Source organism: Centruroides vittatus, unplaced genomic scaffold, assembly GCF_030686945.1.
Source record: "Centruroides vittatus isolate TY-2023 unplaced genomic scaffold, ASM3068694v2 contig_401, whole genome shotgun sequence".
NCBI classification, from domain to species: Eukaryota; Metazoa; Arthropoda; class Arachnida; order Scorpiones; family Buthidae; genus Centruroides; species Centruroides vittatus.
Genome location: NW_027122216.1, coordinates 1,646,139 through 1,666,181, shown reverse-complemented (window position 1 = coordinate 1,666,181; position 20,043 = coordinate 1,646,139). Strand labels below are relative to the sequence as shown.

The 20,043-nt window shown below is 31.8% G+C and overlaps 1 protein-coding gene across 1 annotated transcript in view; it reads left to right on the top strand.

The window, feature by feature from the left end:
- The first annotated feature begins 15,626 nt into the window (after positions 1-15,626).
- The window catches only part of udt (protein undicht), a 50,209-nt gene continuing 45,792 nt past the window's right edge, over positions 15,627-20,043 (top strand). The window contains exons 1-2 of the mRNA XM_067271876.1: positions 15,627-15,685; positions 16,245-16,400. Of these exons, the coding sequence (XP_067127977.1) occupies positions 16,316-16,400 (85 nt within the window). The 5' untranslated portion in view covers positions 15,627-15,685; positions 16,245-16,315. The remainder of the gene's footprint in view (positions 15,686-16,244; positions 16,401-20,043) is intronic.

Sequence of the window (20,043 nt, the reverse complement as noted above, 5' to 3'; positions counted from 1 at the left end):
AAATTATTGGCAGCGTGAGATAATTACGTTGAATTTATGATTATTATCTCTCTTTAAATAATGTATTTCGCCTGTACAAGCGTAACTAAGATTTTAAATAATCCCAATGCCAATAACCTCAGTAGGGTGTGCTCTTTCAAAGCAAAGTAAAATTTTAGTTTGCTAGTGACGAATTATTTCCTTTATCCTACATTTCTGTTATGTTATTAATGTTTAAAGTATTGTATTTTGTAAAATCGATTAATTAATAAGAAGCGTGCCTTTAAATACATTATAAAGTTGAAAAATGGAATGGAATACAGTAGACCCCACTTTACGACTGGTATAAGTTTTCTATTTTACCTGTACGAAATTCTGTATTTACTTATACTTTTGTTGGCTATTTTTTGTCATATTATATAGTCAAAATTGTTATTTCCAAGAATATAATGTTAATTCATGAAATTGAACTTACGGAAGGTAGAACGGCTCGCTCAACTACTGTTTTCTAGCAACTAATTATATTATGAAAACAGGAATTTATACTATTGAAACATTTAATATACTAAATAATTAGTAGGTGAAGCTATAAATTCATTATTTATTATATTATTAATATATTATCAGTTCATCATATGAATTGCAAATACGTTGATAAGGATCTAAGAATCTGATCTGACTGTTGTTTGAGCCTGTAAATTTATAGGATTTATGATGATTTAGGATTTAATAAGATGCTTTATGTGTGCGGATCCACATAGAGACTAATAGGGCTGGGCCCTCAAGTGTCAAGGGCCCACAAAAATTGATTTATTATCATAAATTTTCAATACTTTTTCATTAACAATAAGCACTTATCGTATAGTAAAAAGTATTTAATATTAATAATATAATAATAATGATAATTTATAGCAGCGCTGTCCAACTTATCATAGCCCGCGGGCCATATTTTCTTCACCAAGCATTTCGGGGGCCAAGAAGATTGATAAATGAAAAGTCAGTTTATGTTAATTAAGCAAATATTTTATTTATACTAAAAAGAAACTTTAAAATATTCGTAATATATTAATGAGAACATTGTGGCCGTAATTTTCACATAGTAAAATAATTTTAATATTAATAATAATAATTTAGTAACATAAATTTATTCATAGTAAAATGTACTCGCGGGCCGTAAAAATAATTTGGCGGGCCGTATACGGCCTCACGGGCCGCCAGTTGGACAGCCCTGATTTATAGTATTATTTGTATTAACAAAAAATAAGGTCCCATTGGACTTCAATAAGCCGTAGGTCCCGAAAAACCTAGATCCGCCCCTGGTGTGGAGGCATAATTTTGTTCACCAACTTTGAAGCTTAATAACTCCTATGCTTTTTGACGAAAATGTCTGAAATTTTGCAGGACGATTTGTATTTTAGGACATTAATGCAATTAAATTTTGACGGTTAAAATTCATGGAGGTAGGGAGATAATGTGTCATATTTTCAGTGGGGTCGGACTTAATAAAGGTTTTACTCGTTATCAGCATTTACATTTAAAAAAAAAAAAAAACAAAACTCATTTTTATCCTCAAAATTAATATTTTTTCCATTTTATAATAATTAATAATATAAAAAGTTTTTGTTTAAAAAATATTATAACAGTTGGTGTCACACACAATTTTAACTGTTTTGCAGGCAACTCGTTGCTGGATTTGTATTTTGTTTTCTACTTGTAAACTACTTGAATACTGCATTTTAAAATCTAATAATTTATTTTTTTCGAATTTTTTGACTCAGTTTATAAATATTCAGCCAACATAAAATGTCTTTCAATCGACTTTTATAATGATTTAATTTTTAGAAAAAACTTTCTTTACTTAATCAACACAAAAATTATTCGTAGATAATTTTTGAAATTTATAATATATTTTAGTTTTTATGGATTGACAGTAATACCGTAATACAGTAATACTTCGGTTTTCGTTGACTTCGTTATCGTCGGTTTCGGTTTTCGTCGATTGCCTCGGATTTCGTCGGCGTGCTTAAGTGACCTCGCTGCTAATTTTTCGAAAACAAAGGGTGATCCACGCGTTTTCCGGCGCAGTGTGGCGTTATTTCTCATTGTGTGAACATTACCCCCCGACGGCCCACTTTGGCCAACGGTTCCGTTCCCTGAACACTGGTTGTGGGTTCGCGCTTAGCCAGGGCGAGCTGGCCACGTGAAGTTTTCCGGGTTTTCTTCAAGTTTGTAACGCCTGAATAGGGGCCAGTTACCCTTAAACGAATTTCTCGGAAGGCATTATTCCCCTCGATATGACCATCATAAACGCATACAACTACTATTACATGACAATTACGTCACACTTTATTCACGGGGCGATATAGGCTAGAAGCTCGTATCCAACTAGCTTCTACAAGACAAGACATTACCTAGCGTGTCTAGCCGAACAATTCCATTGCTTTCATCTTAATGCTAATTATCTTTAATCTTAATGCTTTTATCTTTATGCTAATTAGTCTTTTATGTTAATTTCTTATTGCTTTTTGTATTTAACGTTATATTAATTTTCTATAAAATGTGTTTTTAATATGTATTTTGGACTGTCTAGAACAGTCAGTGTTTCCCAACCTTTTTTGTGCTCTGCCCCACCTAAGCCTGTCTAAAGTTCTTATGCCCCCCAACATATACGTTGAACTCTTTTGAAAGGTATCTCGTTGTCGTGTTCGTTGAAGTTTTTCTTGCACTTAATTGCCACACTGTTTTATTGTAACCACAATAAAACCCAATCCTTTCATCAGTCTTTTGCACTTTCCAGTCATCACCAAACGTGACCTGGAACACCACAACTCACGTCTGCCCACTTTGAGGTCTGGGCAAAAAATGTCCTTTCTCCTCTTTCACTGGCCTCAGGGCTTTGTTCATCTATTTGTTTTCAGTGGTTCCCAGAATTGTTAATCCCACTCCAAGGGAAAAGGGTTATAACGGGAAGTTCTAGAAGGAAAGGGAAACAAAGAACAAATAAAATTAAAACTAACTTAAATCAATATTTACAATAACTATGGCATACAGGCAGCTATACAGTTAACTTAAACTCTAGATGAGTCCATTTTCAAATTGCCCCCCTTAACAATCAAATTGCCCTTCTGTGGGGCGTGGGCCCCACGTTGGGAAACACTGGTCTAGAATGAATTAATTGGATTTACATTGATTCGTATGGAAATAATTGCCTCGGTTTTCGTCGGTTTCGGATTTCGCTGATTGTTTTCGGACGGATTATCGACGAAAACCGAGGTATCACTGTATTATGTGCTTATATTTTTATGGATGAGATCAATTTTTAAAAATTATAACGATACTTAAGTCTGTTGAAAATGGTTTATCTTTATATAAATTTTTAATATTTAAATCTATTTTAGAAATTAAACATTACTTGAAAAAAATGAAAAATCATCATGATTCACTTTTTGCTAACCCATTTCATTAAAATAACAACAATGATTTAGGCAAAAGAGCAAAAATAAATTATTTTCAATATCTATTCAAAATTACTGTATAAAATAAAATGTATAGATAAATGTATATGATGTATAAATTATTTTTTAAATAAAAATATGTATTTACGAAAGTTCTAAATATGTTTTTAAACATAAAAGAATTGATTATAACTCAAATCATAAAAAATTAATTATTTTTTTTCATTAGTGACGTATTTAGGTTATTACGGTCCTAAATATGGATTTGTAAACTATTTTAAAATATAAGTTTAAATAATGTAAAGCCGTAATTGTACGATACTTAATACTATATTAAGTATATAATGGTAACTAGTATTTTTTCTTCTGCGCGTTGAACCAAAACCAAACATAGATGGGTATGTACAGTACAGTACAATCAAGGGCGTCGCCAGAGGGGGGCAGAGGGGCAGTTGCCCCTCCCTAGACATGCGAAAAAAATTATTTAAATGCTAAGTCATTTATTGCCCGATTTATAATTCCCGCGCGAAAAACCCAAGAAGATTATGTTTTAATTAAAATAATCTTCTTAAGCTTCTTAAAATTTATGAATCGTTTTTATTTTACCTACATACAATTCATATCCTCTATCAATTTATTGCATCTTGCCCCCCCGGCCCATTGGCTGGCGACGCCCTTGAGTACAATACAGTACGTCGAGATGGTTACTGATCGCTCTAGCAGATCCGAGATCAAATTTGGGCGGTCGAAAAACCCCATAAATTTTTTTGGGTTGGACTTTGCCATCTCTCATCATCCAGCCACTCCTATTGTGGGTCTGGCCGAATCTATGATGAGTAGTAGGATTAAAAGGCCCTCTTAGTGCACTGAAGGCGTTTATTATTAACTGTCTAAATTAGATACGCATTGCGAACACTCAATGCTATATTTAAAACTGTAACTAAGAACGCACTTGAACAATTATAACAGGACCGAAGACCAACTGAGCCGTTTTAGTTTGAGGAATGTTCATATTGCCATTGAATCGACAAGTCGCGAATTCGAAGTGTTCCGAACTGATAATCCGCTTCTGAATATTGTATGTTCCATTTAATTAACAAAACATTACAAATAAATACAAAAACTTAGGTTTTTTAGGTCCATATGATATTGAGGCCCAAGGCACACTTCTGGCCTTTGGGCTATGATCTATCAGTGATGAACCATCATTGATCATAGCTCATGAATTAAAGAAGTATTTATTAATATAAATAAACTTGACAGATGCAGTTTATTCTAGCAATATTGAATCTGAATCAAATTATTAATATTTTGTACTAGATTTAACTATATTATGAATCTATAACTGAGTATTTATTATCAAATTCAATTTTCTCTAAAAATAAAAAGTTGAAAACGAATAAAAAAAAATCAATGAAAAACTTTAATTATTGAACTAATTTATTATTTTTATTGTAATAAAATAATCCGATTATCAAAATAAAAACACAGGAAAATAAAATTAATCGAAATATTGAATATTATCCTTCATAAGCTGTTTATTTAAATGATTCAAAAAGATTTATTTTATTTATAAATTTTTAAATAATAATTTTATATTATATCCATATAACAGAATAATATTATAAACAGATTAAATACATTTTAAAATCGTCAGCAAAAATGAATTTTATGTTTTTATGTATAAAACATTACGTTGTATAACGATTTTAAAATCGATAATAAATATAATTTTGCTCACATTTTAAATTGACTTAATTTAAATCACAAATATGAATGGAGTATTCTAGATATTTGATACTTTAGAATATGATATAGCCTAATCGGAATTTTTTCTGTTGACGGTTTTGAATTTTATTTATAAATTAAGTTTTTTAATGTTTCATTATTTCGATCACTGTTAAATGTTTCATGTTGTTATATTTTATATTTATTTATTCATTTTTATATTTCATCATGAATTAAAATTTACAATAAGTATTTCGTATGCTTTGTCTAGTTTACAATGTAGTCCAATATTTATTTATATATTTGGTACATTTTCCATATATTCATTAGAAGCACTGGTACTACGTCTAAATAATTGTTGAATAGATAAATTATATCTTTATAAATTTAAAATATTGTTTGTTATTCCAAGTTGGAGTTACTATTCTTCTTCCCTTATGACTTTTTTATTTACCCAGAGGAGAAAAACTTTTAAATAATTTGATTCAATAAAACTCATACAAGGTGAATTGATACACAAGGTGAATAATACAGGATGGACATTTTTTCATTATTGAAAGTAGCTGATTTCTCTAAATCATTCTAAAATTGGAAAAAGTGTGTTGAAGCTTGAAGTGATTTTGAAAATATTAAGTGAATGTTTTTTTATATTCTAATACATTTTGATTTTTGTGACTTATTGTTTTATTACAAAATAAGGTTACATCCAGAATGCTGTGATTAATCTTTATTAAAAATAAAAAATCTGATCCAAAGGAAAAGTTCTTAATCTCTACTCCTTTGGGCCTCCTGGAAGTGCATGATGTGCTTTAAATGAAAATAATCGTCTAATAAATAATACTATAAAATAAAAACAAATTAAATTTGAAAAGAATTTTTTTAATGTCAATTATAAATTAGTAGGTTTTCTTCTATAGTAAAAACTAAACTTTCTTTTAAAATATAGATTTAATAAGTCGTTAAAATTATTTACTATTGCTACTATCAATGGAAAAATTTTAGATGAAACTTAATGAATTTTCAGTAAAATTTATTGAGGTAACAATTCTAATGTATTATTTTCTTCAAATTTATTTACAGACGTTTTTCTAAGACGGGATCTTTATCTTTCATCTGACTCTTAAAGGAATTCCCTGGCCTAGGTAAAAGGTTAAGAACCTCTGATCTGAAAGTATTCCTCTACAATCAATAAATCTCAAAATGTAGCTGCTTCTGCATCATTCGTGATTTTTCGTGAAGTTGAATTTAAAATATTTTAAAAAATTCCTTACGGAGTGCGAATTCTTCTTCAAAATGCATTTTCTTTCTCACATTTCGTTTTATACAACTGCTAAAATTAATTTTATTTTTGTTTTATTCCAGGAAAATATCTACAGTATACAGAAATATATATATATATATATTTTCACTTTTGTGTGAATTTTTTTCATACTTCAATATTTTCATAAAATATTGAAAAGTTTCCTTCACAATATTAGATCGTTCGATAAAGCATGTCATCGTGCAATAAATGAAGTTTTTATATCAATTTTCACTTGCGGACAGAATGCACAAAATATTTTCATTAATTAAATTTTAAAATCTTTAACATGGCATTCACGTTTGATGAATATTGTTATATATTAGCAACATTAATGTCTTGGAGCTGGGGATATAAAAAAAACTAACAAAGGAAACTTGAGTCTCTTTTTTCTGGCCAGTGTCACACGTAAATGGAATGTAATAAAAACTATTATGAGGAGCCATAGACTTGTTCTATTCATAATAGCAGGATCGATGGATATACTATTCCTTGAATATGCTCTGAAGTAGAATTAATGTGTCAGGTTACCGATAGCTGGCGTTAGAGTCGCACTACGGCAAGAAGTTGGTTTATCTATTTGGTTAGTAGGTAGTTTTACCTTTTTCAAGCATTTTTGTAACTTCTTTATACTGTTCTGTCAAAAAAAATCTTATTCGTAATTACATTTATTAAATTTTATATCAATATATATATATAATATATAAAGTAATACAGGTAACCTCCGTATAACACGGGAGTTACGTTCCAAAAAATTGCCGTGTTATACGAAACAAAAAACTAGTGCAAAAAGGGGGGGGTTAGGTTCCAAAAATTAAAAAACGATCTGTTAAATCCTTCTTTAAATCGGATTTATTGTTCACAAGTCGAAAGACCGAATGCAGGCAGGCATCGGGGCATACAAAATTACAAATAAAAATAATAATGTACTGAATATTACACTGTAAAAATATAAAATAAATATAAAATAATTTATATTGTTATTTTACTATTAAATTAATTTAAGTAGTAGCCAGGGGCGCCCCTAGTGACCATTTTCGGCACACATTGATAGAATCCGATTTTTGAGCTTTATATAGTAGATTTTTTCATGGGTAAAATATTTATTATTTAAATAAATATTTTACCGGAGAATTATTTATCCTATATGATGATCTCAGCATGAGCATCATCAACTGGTAACAGGTTTTATTACATTTCATGTTGTACTATAGAGTGAACCCGTCTTATACGGGGGATGTTCCCAATTCTCGAACCGTGTTAGAGTGAATCCGTGCTATAGAAGTGTCGTGTTATACGGGGGTTACCTGTATTTAGTTTATAAAAATAGTTAATAAGATGATAATTTGAAATTACAGATGAGGATGTGAATAAATCGAAAATAATCATGTTTTCGATTTAATTTATGCAGGTTTTAAATAGAGATCTGTTTAAAACTGCTATATTGCTACATATTGCGAATGAAAGTTTTGTACATAATTTTCTGTGTATAACATAGCTGTTCAATACATAGGTAATGGTATAATAAGTAAATAAATTTATAATTTCTTACATATGTATGGCAATATAGAATTAGGAAAACCATAGCTTATCCTCTGATACATTTAAATAGCCATAGAAATTTAATCCAGATAAAAACAAACTATTTTTTGGATAATTTATTAACTTTAACACTACATAGTGTGCTATACAATTTTATTTAATTTAGTTTAGTAAGAAATAGTGTTTGGAATGAAATAGTTTTGTATTTTTGACGTGAGAAATTACGTTTCTTATGACACTCACATTGGCTTTACATATTTTGGTAATTTATATAATATTCTGCTACACTATCAAAAGTAGAATATGAATGATTTATTAATGGCCTAATACTTCTGTCCTTTGTTTATATAGGCCTAAAACATCAGTAACATGTCTTTCTTTTATGTCCATGTCATCACTAATCACTATCACTGTCAACATCTAATAATACGGTCTGAACTCTTGCCATCCTACTTTTACCTATTTTATTTGTCAACCTCTAACTCACCATCCTTTAATTATCTCTAAGTTATTATGTAAATAGGTCGAATATGTTGTCTAAATCAGTGGTGCGTAAACTATTTTCATTTCCGACCACCATTTTGTGCAAAATTTTGTCGCGACTCCTGGATAGACAGTAGACTTTTTTAATCGTCAACGTAGTTAAAGTGAAATTCTTTTTGATATTCGTGTGTCAACATGTGCTTCTGTTGCCACAACGCTATCAATATCACTATGTCTGTTCGCCAGACGGTTGCCAAAGTATAGGTATTAGGTACTAATACAAATATTGTTTTGTTGTTTTATTGTTTTCGTAAAAAAATATAGTTCTATTTTTATAAATATTAGAGCGGTTGCGGCCGTCGTTTTCAGCCCAAAACGTGAACGTTGGACGTTCGAGCGCCGCCATCTGGCAATTCTAGAAAGTTGATAATGGCGTTCGCTACGTCTAGCACGGCGAGTAGAAGATCGGTTTAAACTTCATGTTTTTGTGTTTGGGGTTAAAATTGTGACGTATTTTATTAAAATAATGATTATTTAAGGATTTATGAATAACATTGTAAAGAAACAGACAATTTTAATCCAGAAATTATTTAATTATTCAAGTTTTTTGCAAGTGTGTGAAGTGTCTATAGAATTTACATATATTTGTCTTAATAGCTTATCATAATTCTGTAGGAGTAGGTTTGTTCTTCCATGGCATCTTCTACCATCAACAGCGTAATACGTTTGTAAATTTTCTTAAAATAATTTCCCGAGCTGCTTTCGGATTTACATAAGCCACTACTTCCCTCAACAAAAGTATGAGGTCGTCCTATCGTACGGTAGGAGACACGACGCTAATTAAAAATAATTATTTAGTTTTATTAAGCATCCTATAAATACTTTAAAATAGTTTAATTTGTTTATTTACCTTCGCTGGTAACATTCGTCGTTGTTAAACGTTTCCGCCATTTTTCAACAATATCCCATGAGTCAGTGCGCGATGTACTGACTCATGGAATACTAGCGAGTTGCGGCTGACATTTTCAACGCAAAAACGTGTACGTCGGACGTTCGGCACCGCTTTCCTGTAAGCCTAGAAGTTTGGCAATGGTCTTGGGAATGTCGAGCATGATTCCACTGACGTTCCAAACGCCATTGTCAAACTTCTAGACTTACAGGAAGGCAGCGCTGAACGTCCGACTTATACGTTTTCGCGTTAAAAACGTCTGCCTCAACCGCGCTATTGTTCTGAACGTGCGCCGCAACGTATTTTACTTGGAGTTCAAACGTCAAACGTATACTTCTGCTTGCCGTACAAGTTTAACGTTTGAACTTCGGCCGCAACCTCTCTAATATAATTTTATTTCACTGTTTTACTGGTACCTGATAAGTGTTGAAGAAAAGCCTTATATTTTTTGTTGTCAAATAAATTTCTTTGAATTTGGCGACCCGAAAAATTTTCTCCCGACTCCCAGAGGAATCGCGATCCACGGTTTGCGCACCATTGGTCTAAATCAGCGGTTCCCAACCAGTGGTCCGCGGACTACCAGTGGTCCGTAAGAGCTAAAATATGGTCCGCGAAAGATTTAAAACTTTTATTCATTTTAAATTATTATTCCCACGTTGATACAAACTGAATTTAATTTTTACTAAAAACGTTATGTTTTCTATTATAATAGTACTGTTAAAGCATGTTACTCTTGAGTTTAACGATTACTTATGTAAAAGTTTTGATTAAAGTTTATTTTTAGATTGACAGTTTATTTTTCTTAAACCTTGTGGTTCCTGCTAACAACAATGAAATCAAAGTGGTCCCTGGTCAAAAAAAGGTTGGGAACCGCTGGTCTAAATAGTTGGAATTTTTTTTTTTCCTCTAACAGCCTATATTTGATTTGAAATCCAAGAACTAAATCTACTGATTTTTAATCTCCCTCTCTAACCTGTTCTTAACTTTTTTGGCTCAACTTTAATCTCTCTCTATCTCACTAAATTAATAAATAAAATAACATTGCTAATTAACATACATCATAGCTCTTTTCTCATTACAAACTACAATAATTCACCTCATATTAATTAATAAAAAAAGATATGGGCTTAATTAACCTTGATAATCTCCAAAGCCATCCTAAATCTCATTTTTGTAACACTTTAAATTTATCCTATCTTAACACATGGTTTAACATTTCTATACATTTCCATAATTAAAAGTATGTAATTCTCATCGACCCCTTTTCAGAATTCTCGGGAATCCCCATATTAATAGTATATATACAGGCTTAATTATAAATTATTTTTTTGACTACCTTTTCTTATCCTTAACGAAAACTCCCAAAAATATTTAAAAATGAACATAAATTGTAAGCAAAATCATACATGTAGTTGGTTTTGGATTCGGGCCTCACCAATGTGCTGGCCGACGGCCGGATGGCCGAGCGGTAAAGGTGGCAGCCTACCGCTCTGGGGGACCCGGGATCGAATCCGAACGGGTCGAATAATCCCCAGGAATTTTTCGGGGGTGGTCCGTTCGGATATCTCGGGCCCCGTCCCTCACCACCCGGTCGCCCCATTGTGGGCCTGGCCGAACCCATAATGGGCCTACTAAAAGAGGCCCTCTTAGTGCCCACAGGGCGGAAAGAGTTAAAAAAAAAAAAAAAAAAAAATGTGCTGGCCATACTTTTGAGTATTCTTCGAGTGCCTAACCCCTAAATAGGGGCATCTTGTTAGGCACTCTTCTTTGACAGATCGCCCTAGTGTTGTGTTATCCTCTCAATCTTATATTTATAATCGGATAACTTACTTAATAGCGTGAGTATATGCCTAAACTATATTCGGTACTACCTTACGTTCTATTCAATTTTAACGGTCTGATTACTACTTAAAATTAATAAGTCTATACCAGTGGCGTGCCGTGACATTTGATGATAGGGAAGCTGTGTTTCTGTAAGAAGCCGACTTTCAGGGGCAATCAATTAATTGCGCGTCAGGGCCCTTTCGTATTCGTTTGTTCGATAAGCCAGTAAAAACCGTATACTTCTTTAAATGTATTTTTAATAGATTATCCGACGTACTTAATAAATAAGAAAGTTCAATATAATTACCTCCGTTATTAGATTCAATAAATTCCCTACGCCCTCTAAATGCCAATTCTCGCTTTGAGAAAAAACATATAACATCTATTAATTTAGATATATCTATTAATCGTAATTATCTCGTTATAATTTTCAATATTTATTTTATATTGTCTACCAATGTTAAATTCTATTCCGCTTTGATTTCCAAATTGCTTCAATTTTACGAAAGAATCGTCATTCGTCATAAATTTTATCGTCAAAATGTCGAAATTTTTTGTCGACGTATTTATATTTAATTTAGGCATTCGGTCTTTCTCTTTTAATAATGTTTTCTTTTTCATTATATGGTCTCGAGCCAAAACTTTTTTAAAATAAATTTTTGAATCACTAGCCACGATATAAGGGCTAAAATTAAAATTATCAGAAAAACTTACTTGGTAAAACAAAATGTGTGACGAATATACATGCCTAGTACAAAAAATTCTTCAATTGTACGAATATACTTTTAATGAAACTTATAATTAAATATAACTTTGTGAAGAAACGTACATAAAAATAACAAAATATTCTTTACTTTTTAAATCTTAAAACAATCCACTTAGTGAAATACTGTAGCTCCCTACGAGTGGCTAATGAATGGAATCAGAGACGGTCCAGGTAGGTGTGTCCGTGCCAAATCCCGAGGGTGCCGATACCGGTCAATGTCAAATGCCTCTTTTGTCGCGTCACTAGTATATATCAAAGGACGCGACGGGGTTGTTGTAGATTTTAAACGTTTCTCACCATAGCTGTAAAAATCTAAATATGTTAAACTTAACAGATTGTCCGTCGTTCGTTTTCTAACTAATTCGTTTTAGGATCGAGTGTTCACGGAAATTTCCAAAATTTACAACTTTTCGGTCACTCTCATTGAACTGGAGAAATTTCTGTCTTTATTACATCTAATATTACGAAGAGATCAGACCCCACTGTACTCGGCAAGAGATTGGTTCGGTTAAGCTTCTGTTTAAGTAAAACTTCGGCTTTTTCATCGGGGTTTTATTTATGTTTCTAATTCCCTAATCGCTTAATTATTTAACTACTTCTTAAATAGAAATAAGTCGAAACCGGTTACTTTGTACTCGAATATCTGTAGTCTTGGGAAAGAAGTGGAAAGAAATTTTTATGACAACCGATACATAAATCGTAAATTTAAGGAAAATAAATTCTAGAGCTTTTTTTGTACCATTGTACATCTCATTCATTACATTTGGTTGTAAATGATGCAGCCAAAGTAACAGTTAATTTTTTATCACTGTACTAGAATTGTACACGTTTTTTCTGCATCCCCTTACAGATGGGACATACTAAATCGTAATATCACCGGTTTAACATTGAAATCCGTAAGTAATATAAGATGGGAGAGCGGAATAAACGCGGAATAAATGTATCAAATATTTTAATGGATTTTTTTAAAACTCCTGTCAACTATACAGAACTATCATAAAAACATGCCAGTAAATTCCTATCGGTTGGGTTAAATATAAATCTAGTCTACAGTGGGCAACCTTTTTTATAACATGGGCCAGAATAAATTTTACGTTTTTTTTCCGCGGGCCGTAGTAGTTAATTGACGCTTTCTTGTGACTCGTAATTTTTTTAGTCTGCAAATATGAAATAAATAAATAAAAAGTTAATTACTACATTTATTTCTCTTATCCTTTTCGAAAATTACAAAGAATTGCAAAAATAAGTATTAATTAGTTATTTTTCCAATTTAATAATCTATTAAAGATCTCGCGGGCCGGATAGAAACTATTCGCGAGCCGTAGCTGGCCCGCGGGTTGCCTGCCGTTGATCTAGTCTGCTCATGATTCACATAATCAGGCGAGGGTGGCCGAATATCTAGCAGGCGGCTAACAGCCCACAACCGCTCCGGGATATAAAGTCGGACTCTTTACGCGTGTGTCGCTTCTACCAGCTAAACCGGGTGAGGTTGGTGCTCTGTAAACCGCATGTGACAATGCCTATATAATCTGGCTGATTAGAAACTGACCCGGTTTCGCCACCGAATCAATCGAATATACAATAGCAATCTTATCGTTTTTTTCACATGTAGTATAGAAATTTATAAAAGATACATAATGCAGTTATAATAAAATATTAATTTTAATTTTAATTAATGCAAAGTACGTTAAAATATGAAAATTTTTATTTTATAAAATACAAGGGAAGGTCATTGGAAGCGATGGAAGCGCCAATTCCATCGCTTCCAATGACGGCACGCCACTGGTCTATACGCTAATAACAAAGTTTTATTCAAAATTTGTTCAAAAATTCATTAATTTAAAATTTTTAAAATTAATGTAGATAATCGGAAATATAGACCTGTGTTTATCGATATTTCAATGACTTATCGAATCATATGATACATATCGCTGAGATCTAGTTAAATTAAATATCTACTAATGTGAGGTAGATATTTTATTTAATTATATCAAGGGCTTAAAGCAATCTTTGTAATAATTTCGTTGAGATGTAGTATTAATGCACAGGTAGCTACTCAGACTATTCTTCATCTTTTACAAAGACTAATAAGTTATATATATAAGGCTAGAATGTAAGTCTTTCTCAACCGGTTGTAAGTTCGTTGACCTGGTGGAGATTGGGGACTTAAAATCCTACTTCTCGGATACCAGTGTATGTTCTCCGACTTCTAGGGGAAATCGTTAATCAAGTGACAGCATGGTCTAGGGTCGTTCGCGTGTGGGTGTAGCGGAAGAGTCACAGATGACAAGTGTCTCACAAAAACCGGTTTATTTAAACATAAAATAACTTGCACTATGAAACAAAAATGTTTTTAAATCCTGAGCGTCGATGTTGTTTCGTGGTTCGTCGATCGAAGGTGGCCAAGGGGAAGTGGAGTTAATCAGTTCTTAAGGCAGGTGGGGAGACGGTTGGTGTAGCGGCACGGCCCTCAGAAAAGACCGGAAAAATGTTCTTTTGCGCGTTGACACACATCGTCTTCGTGATTCGGAACTTCCCTAACCGAGTTCAGGTGCACAGTTACACAGTTTTCGGAAAAGTCAATTTGTCCTTGAAGATTGGGGATTATATCAATCTACGTTCTTCCTTTTGTTTACCTGATTGGTTCTATGTCCCTCTTTCCCGCTCCCCGATTGATCCCACGTCTGTTCCAAAGCGAAAAACGAGACCTGTTCGGGTTACGAGAAAGATCCGCTTCGAAGAATCTACTTGACATCATCCGTTAGCTCTGGACGGAAAATGCTGATGGAACTTTGGAACTTGCGCTCATATTTTTCCCTCGTTGTCTAGTCTGTGACGTTTTATAATTTTAACGACCCGACGGAATGTTCCTTTTTGTCATCAACCTTCCCCTTTTTCAAAATTTCTATGTTCTAATTATACGAGCGCCTTGTCAAAGGTCCATCTCTACTGGAGGACGCTCGTTTACAATTATTAATCATGTACAATTATTGCGTTCTGTTTTACATCAATAGCATTTTTTTCCCGTCGCGGTTTCATATGACTAGCGCAACTAATCCAATCTTTGATCGGTTTTTAACAATGGAGGTTTTTTTCCTAGTTTCGTTTTAACAGTTTTCTAATATAAATATTTAATGTCAACTCGTTTCTGGGACCTCACATGGTTCTTCAGTAGAAGGACATTCTAGCCGTCTGAAAGTAAAATATTTATTGTTATTTTTTTTTTAAAAAAATAGGTATCTTATTATGGAAGCCTAGCGACTTTCCATCATATTAACAACAGCCAGTTCGTTGCAATTAGACGCGATTTTAATATATCGTAACTTACGTTACAGTAAAAAATTTAAAATATTCAATTATCATTTTTGTGTCCTCGTATCTAATAATAAATAACACAAATATACTGAATTTTGATTAAATATGAAAAAAAAATTATATTGCTTTTTACAAAGATGAATATTTGAGGTGTATGAGCTTATTAATTTTCAGAAATACAATAAAATTTCGAGACGTCTTAAAATGAATTCTGATTTTCTATAGGCTCAGTGTTATAAACTGAGATTCTATTCCCGACAACAACAGTTTGGACTTTAATACCGGTTCAAGATGGCCAACAAAAACTAGAATTTATGTCATAAAGCGGAGGATACATAGAAATTGTAAACGCTCGCTTCATTTATAGGCACCGTCTATCAATTTTTCTTAAATTCTAAGTTAAGCTCAATTAGTAGCAATTAATATTTAATCTTTAATTATGAACATCTTTAAATTCTTTATCGCGATAAGAAACACAGTTGTACTTTTTTTTTTAACTCTTTCCGCCCTGTGGGCACTAAGAGGGCCTCTTTTAGTAGGCCCATTATGGGTTCGGCCAGGCCCACAATGGGGCGACCAGGTGGTGAGGGACGGGGCCCGACATATCCGAACGGACCACCCCCCGAAAATTTCCTGGGGATTATTCGACCCGTTCGGATTCTATCCCGGGTCCCTCAGATCGGTAGGCTGCCACCTTTACCGCTCGGCCATCCGGCCGTCAACACAGTTGTACTAAAAGCCATATTGATATTGACATATCAATTTTAACATCTGATAATTATAATATTTTATAACTTAATTTAATTTCTGTATGATAGTATATAATTATTTTAAAGTTAATTAACTATCGTTAAAACATATTATTCTATTATATGAAAAATGTTTATTTAATTCTAAATATAGGTGGCGTCGATACAGGTAAGCGTGTCGCTGCCATACAGGTGAGAGGTAACCGCCCAGGTAAACGGTTGAAAATGGTACTGTTTGTAAAAACGTTGAGTATGTGTTATCCGTCCATTCATCTTATTATATTTATTATCATTGGATTTGGTAGACTAAGTAAGTAATGTATTTATTTTTAATATTTTAAATCTATTAATTCGTACATTTCAGAGAAACATTTTACAAATGTCAAAATGAAGTTAGGCTTTATCATGATTCAAAATATTACAAAGTTATTTCAGTTACATTAAACGAAATATGCTTTAATGGCTAAATAGTTTTAACATGTACAGTACATTTGTTTACCAAGTAGGCTTGTTCATATTGTTATAAATACATATCTAAACATTACATAGATACATTACACACCCATATATACACATACAGTTGCTTATATATGCCAGTTAAACACGAATAATCACATATACGTGGAAATAAATAAATATACTTATTGAACGTTATATATAGTATATTCTTTCAATAATATTCTGTATATAAGTGAACAAATGGTTAATGTTAACCTAGATATCGAGATGGTGGCTCGTCTCAGATTCCAGAAAAACAAGCAAGGAAACAGTGGGGATGCACATTCTAACCTAATCTAACCTATTCTAATAATTTGGTTGCTAATAATTGTGGTAATTTATTAGAATAGGTTAGGTTAGGTTAGAACATGCGTCCCACTGTTTCCTTGCTGGAATTAGAGACGAGCCGCCATCTTGGCTACCTAAGGTAACATTAACCAAATTTTTAATGAGGGCATTGTTAAAAATTGAAGAGAGTTTCAATTTTGTTGTTTATTAAGGATGATGATATTTATTATTGAGTTAAATAAAGCAAATGATCACTGCTCTTTGGGACACTTCAGGCATATTGCTAATGGACAGGCTTCTGCAAAGACCCTTACATGGTTTAGACACTGGATTCAGCAACAGTGAGAGGGAAAGTGGTCATGTGGAGTTTTTTCCAACATGACAATGCATGGTCCCACACCAGCAACACTATGACTGTAAAGTTGGTATCACTGGGGTTTACTGTTGTACTGCACCCACCATATTCACCAGACCTTGCTCATCTGATTATGCTTTATTTGCTAACACGAAGGACTCACTGTGAAGTCGAAAGTTCATAAATAACAAGGAACTGCAGGCAGTTGTGCCTGAGTGGTACCATAGTACTCCAAAGGATGGTATTCACAACACCATTACAAAGTTACTAGAGAGACGGCCAGGATGCATTGATGTTGGTGGGGAGTGTGTAGAGAAATTACTTGTGGTGTGTTGGACCATGTTTAATAAATAAGGTACAAAAAACTATTATTGTAAATCATTTTCAAATGCATGTCCTAATTGTTACAAGAACCAAATCATCATTATCTTAATATTTTGTTAAATTACGATGATTATACATTTTAAATCATTTTTCTTTCTTTTTGAACATACAACATTTTTTTCACATTTATTATTACTTTAAGTAATTTTAATAAATTGATGTATGTTAATAACTAGATTGTAAAAATGAAGGATATGAAATGAAATGTATTACTTTTTGTTACTTATTTCCTTTTTGGAAGTTCAAATCTGTCTATCCAAAGTATTTCATCCTATTGGTCACATAATAGTAATATTTTAATTCATTTACTAGGTTATTTATTTTAATAGTACTGATGTTAAAATTATTGGATAGTTTTTACACCAGCTAAAGTTTATTACAAGTCAAATTCCAAATGTACAAAATAGCTCCTGGAATTGTAAACATTTTGAAAATGATTATCTTATTCATATTAAAACAGTTTTTGGCTTTTTAAAACATTTTGATTTTGTAATTTGTTTTTACTGTCAAATTTCATCTAATTACAGATATGGTCATCCATATAAATGCATAAAATCATACTAAATACCAGTAAGTTGTCCAGACATACTGACTGCATTCTGCAGGTCAGTCTGTCAAATTTAAATTTATATATTCTGCATTTTTAGTATTGTACTTACTTATTGTGATTTGTTACAAAAACTAATAATAATTGACAAGGAATAAAATTATTCTATACTTTACAATTGCATAGGTAGGCACTGGGCATCGTTAACATCACTTTATTCAGGAATATCTTAGGAATATCTTATTATAGCCTCTCATCTGTCAGCTACAGAATAAAATTTGAACATGTATTTTTCATATTACAAATTTTTCTATAATTAACAACTTACCTTTATCTTTGATATATAGTATAGAGGTGCACATACATTTTAAAAATACATATATTTACTGTTAAAATTTTTCTACTAGTGTCTGTCTATGCACCCAGTTGTGGAGTGTAGAATAGTAAATTAAAGAAGACACAGTTTTGGAATAAGTCAAAGGAATAAAATAATAAATTTTCTCTTGTTTCTGGAAGACACAAATGTAATTTTAGAAACTAGCTGATCATTAAGTGAAAATGATTCATAATGTAATTGTAGATGATGAATTCTTTGAAACTAGGTTAGTCAACATTTATTGTTCAGAATAGTAATTAAGTGAACGAAAACATGTATGCAATCAGTGGAAATAAATATTTCAAAGAAATTTGTTCTTTATTAAAATACTTCAAGATATTTGTTGAAGCCATACTGTGTTTAGCAGGGAAAACTTCAACTGTTGAAAGAGATTTTTCCAATAATAAAGTTTTTAGAGTTGTAAGAAAACTAGATTGATTGTTAAAACATCCGATGTAATGACCATTAAAATAAACCTTAATTATACCTGCGAAGAATTTTCAAATGTATTAAGTCAAGATGATAAACTTATGAAGAAAATATCCATTTAAATAAAGAAATTTGTGTCAAATAAAAGAACGGTCAGTTAAATAAATCAATTAGTTATATTTTTGTTGATCACACTGAAAATAATGTACTATTATTATTTTTTGAAAATGTGGTCACTTTAATATAAGCTTGCAAATTCTCAAAGCGATTCTGGAAGTTATTCATTCCAGAAGTAAAAAATTTCAGGAGATTTGGCATTCTTTAGTCTGTTTTAACATAGTCTATACCTCAAAAGTTGATTGTCTTGTTAAGTAATCTACAAAAGTAAATTCTCTGATTTCCAAATTGAGGCTAAATAGTCCTCAATTTAGAAGTCTGAGATGAAGAATGAAATGAGGAATATGGCATTCCCATATTCTTCATTTGGTGAAATCTATTTCTTGTTTATTGAACTTTCTGAAGCCAATAAATGCTTTTGTATATTTTAATGTTATAATCTTATAACAATGTAAAGTCAAAACTTGATAACAGTTTTAGAAATTAGCTTTATTGTTGTATTTCACATTAAAAACATTTTAAAAGTCTTAATTAAAAAAAATGTTTTGACTTATCTAGATTAAATAGATTAGAAAAATTTCTCATCCTCTTCTGTGATTAATAAATTATTTAAGTTATGGCTTAACACAGAAGTGAAATTTGCTTAATATGCAGTATGTCTTACAATTTTAAATATATTTTTTGTTGTATAATGTAATAATAATAATAATTAAAATTGTAATATTTCATTGATATATTGGACATTCAATAATTAGACATTCTGAAGAAAATATATACCGTAGGCCCTCTGTTTAAAAGATTCCACTTCAATGGACAAAAAATTTCTACCTAAAAGGAAATAAACTGTAGAATCTTTTCTTATTTGCCAATAAAGCATATTAAAAGTTTGGGTCAATGAGTCAATGAATATAAATTACTCAGTATACTGTACTTTATAATCATGTTTTTTACTTATACCA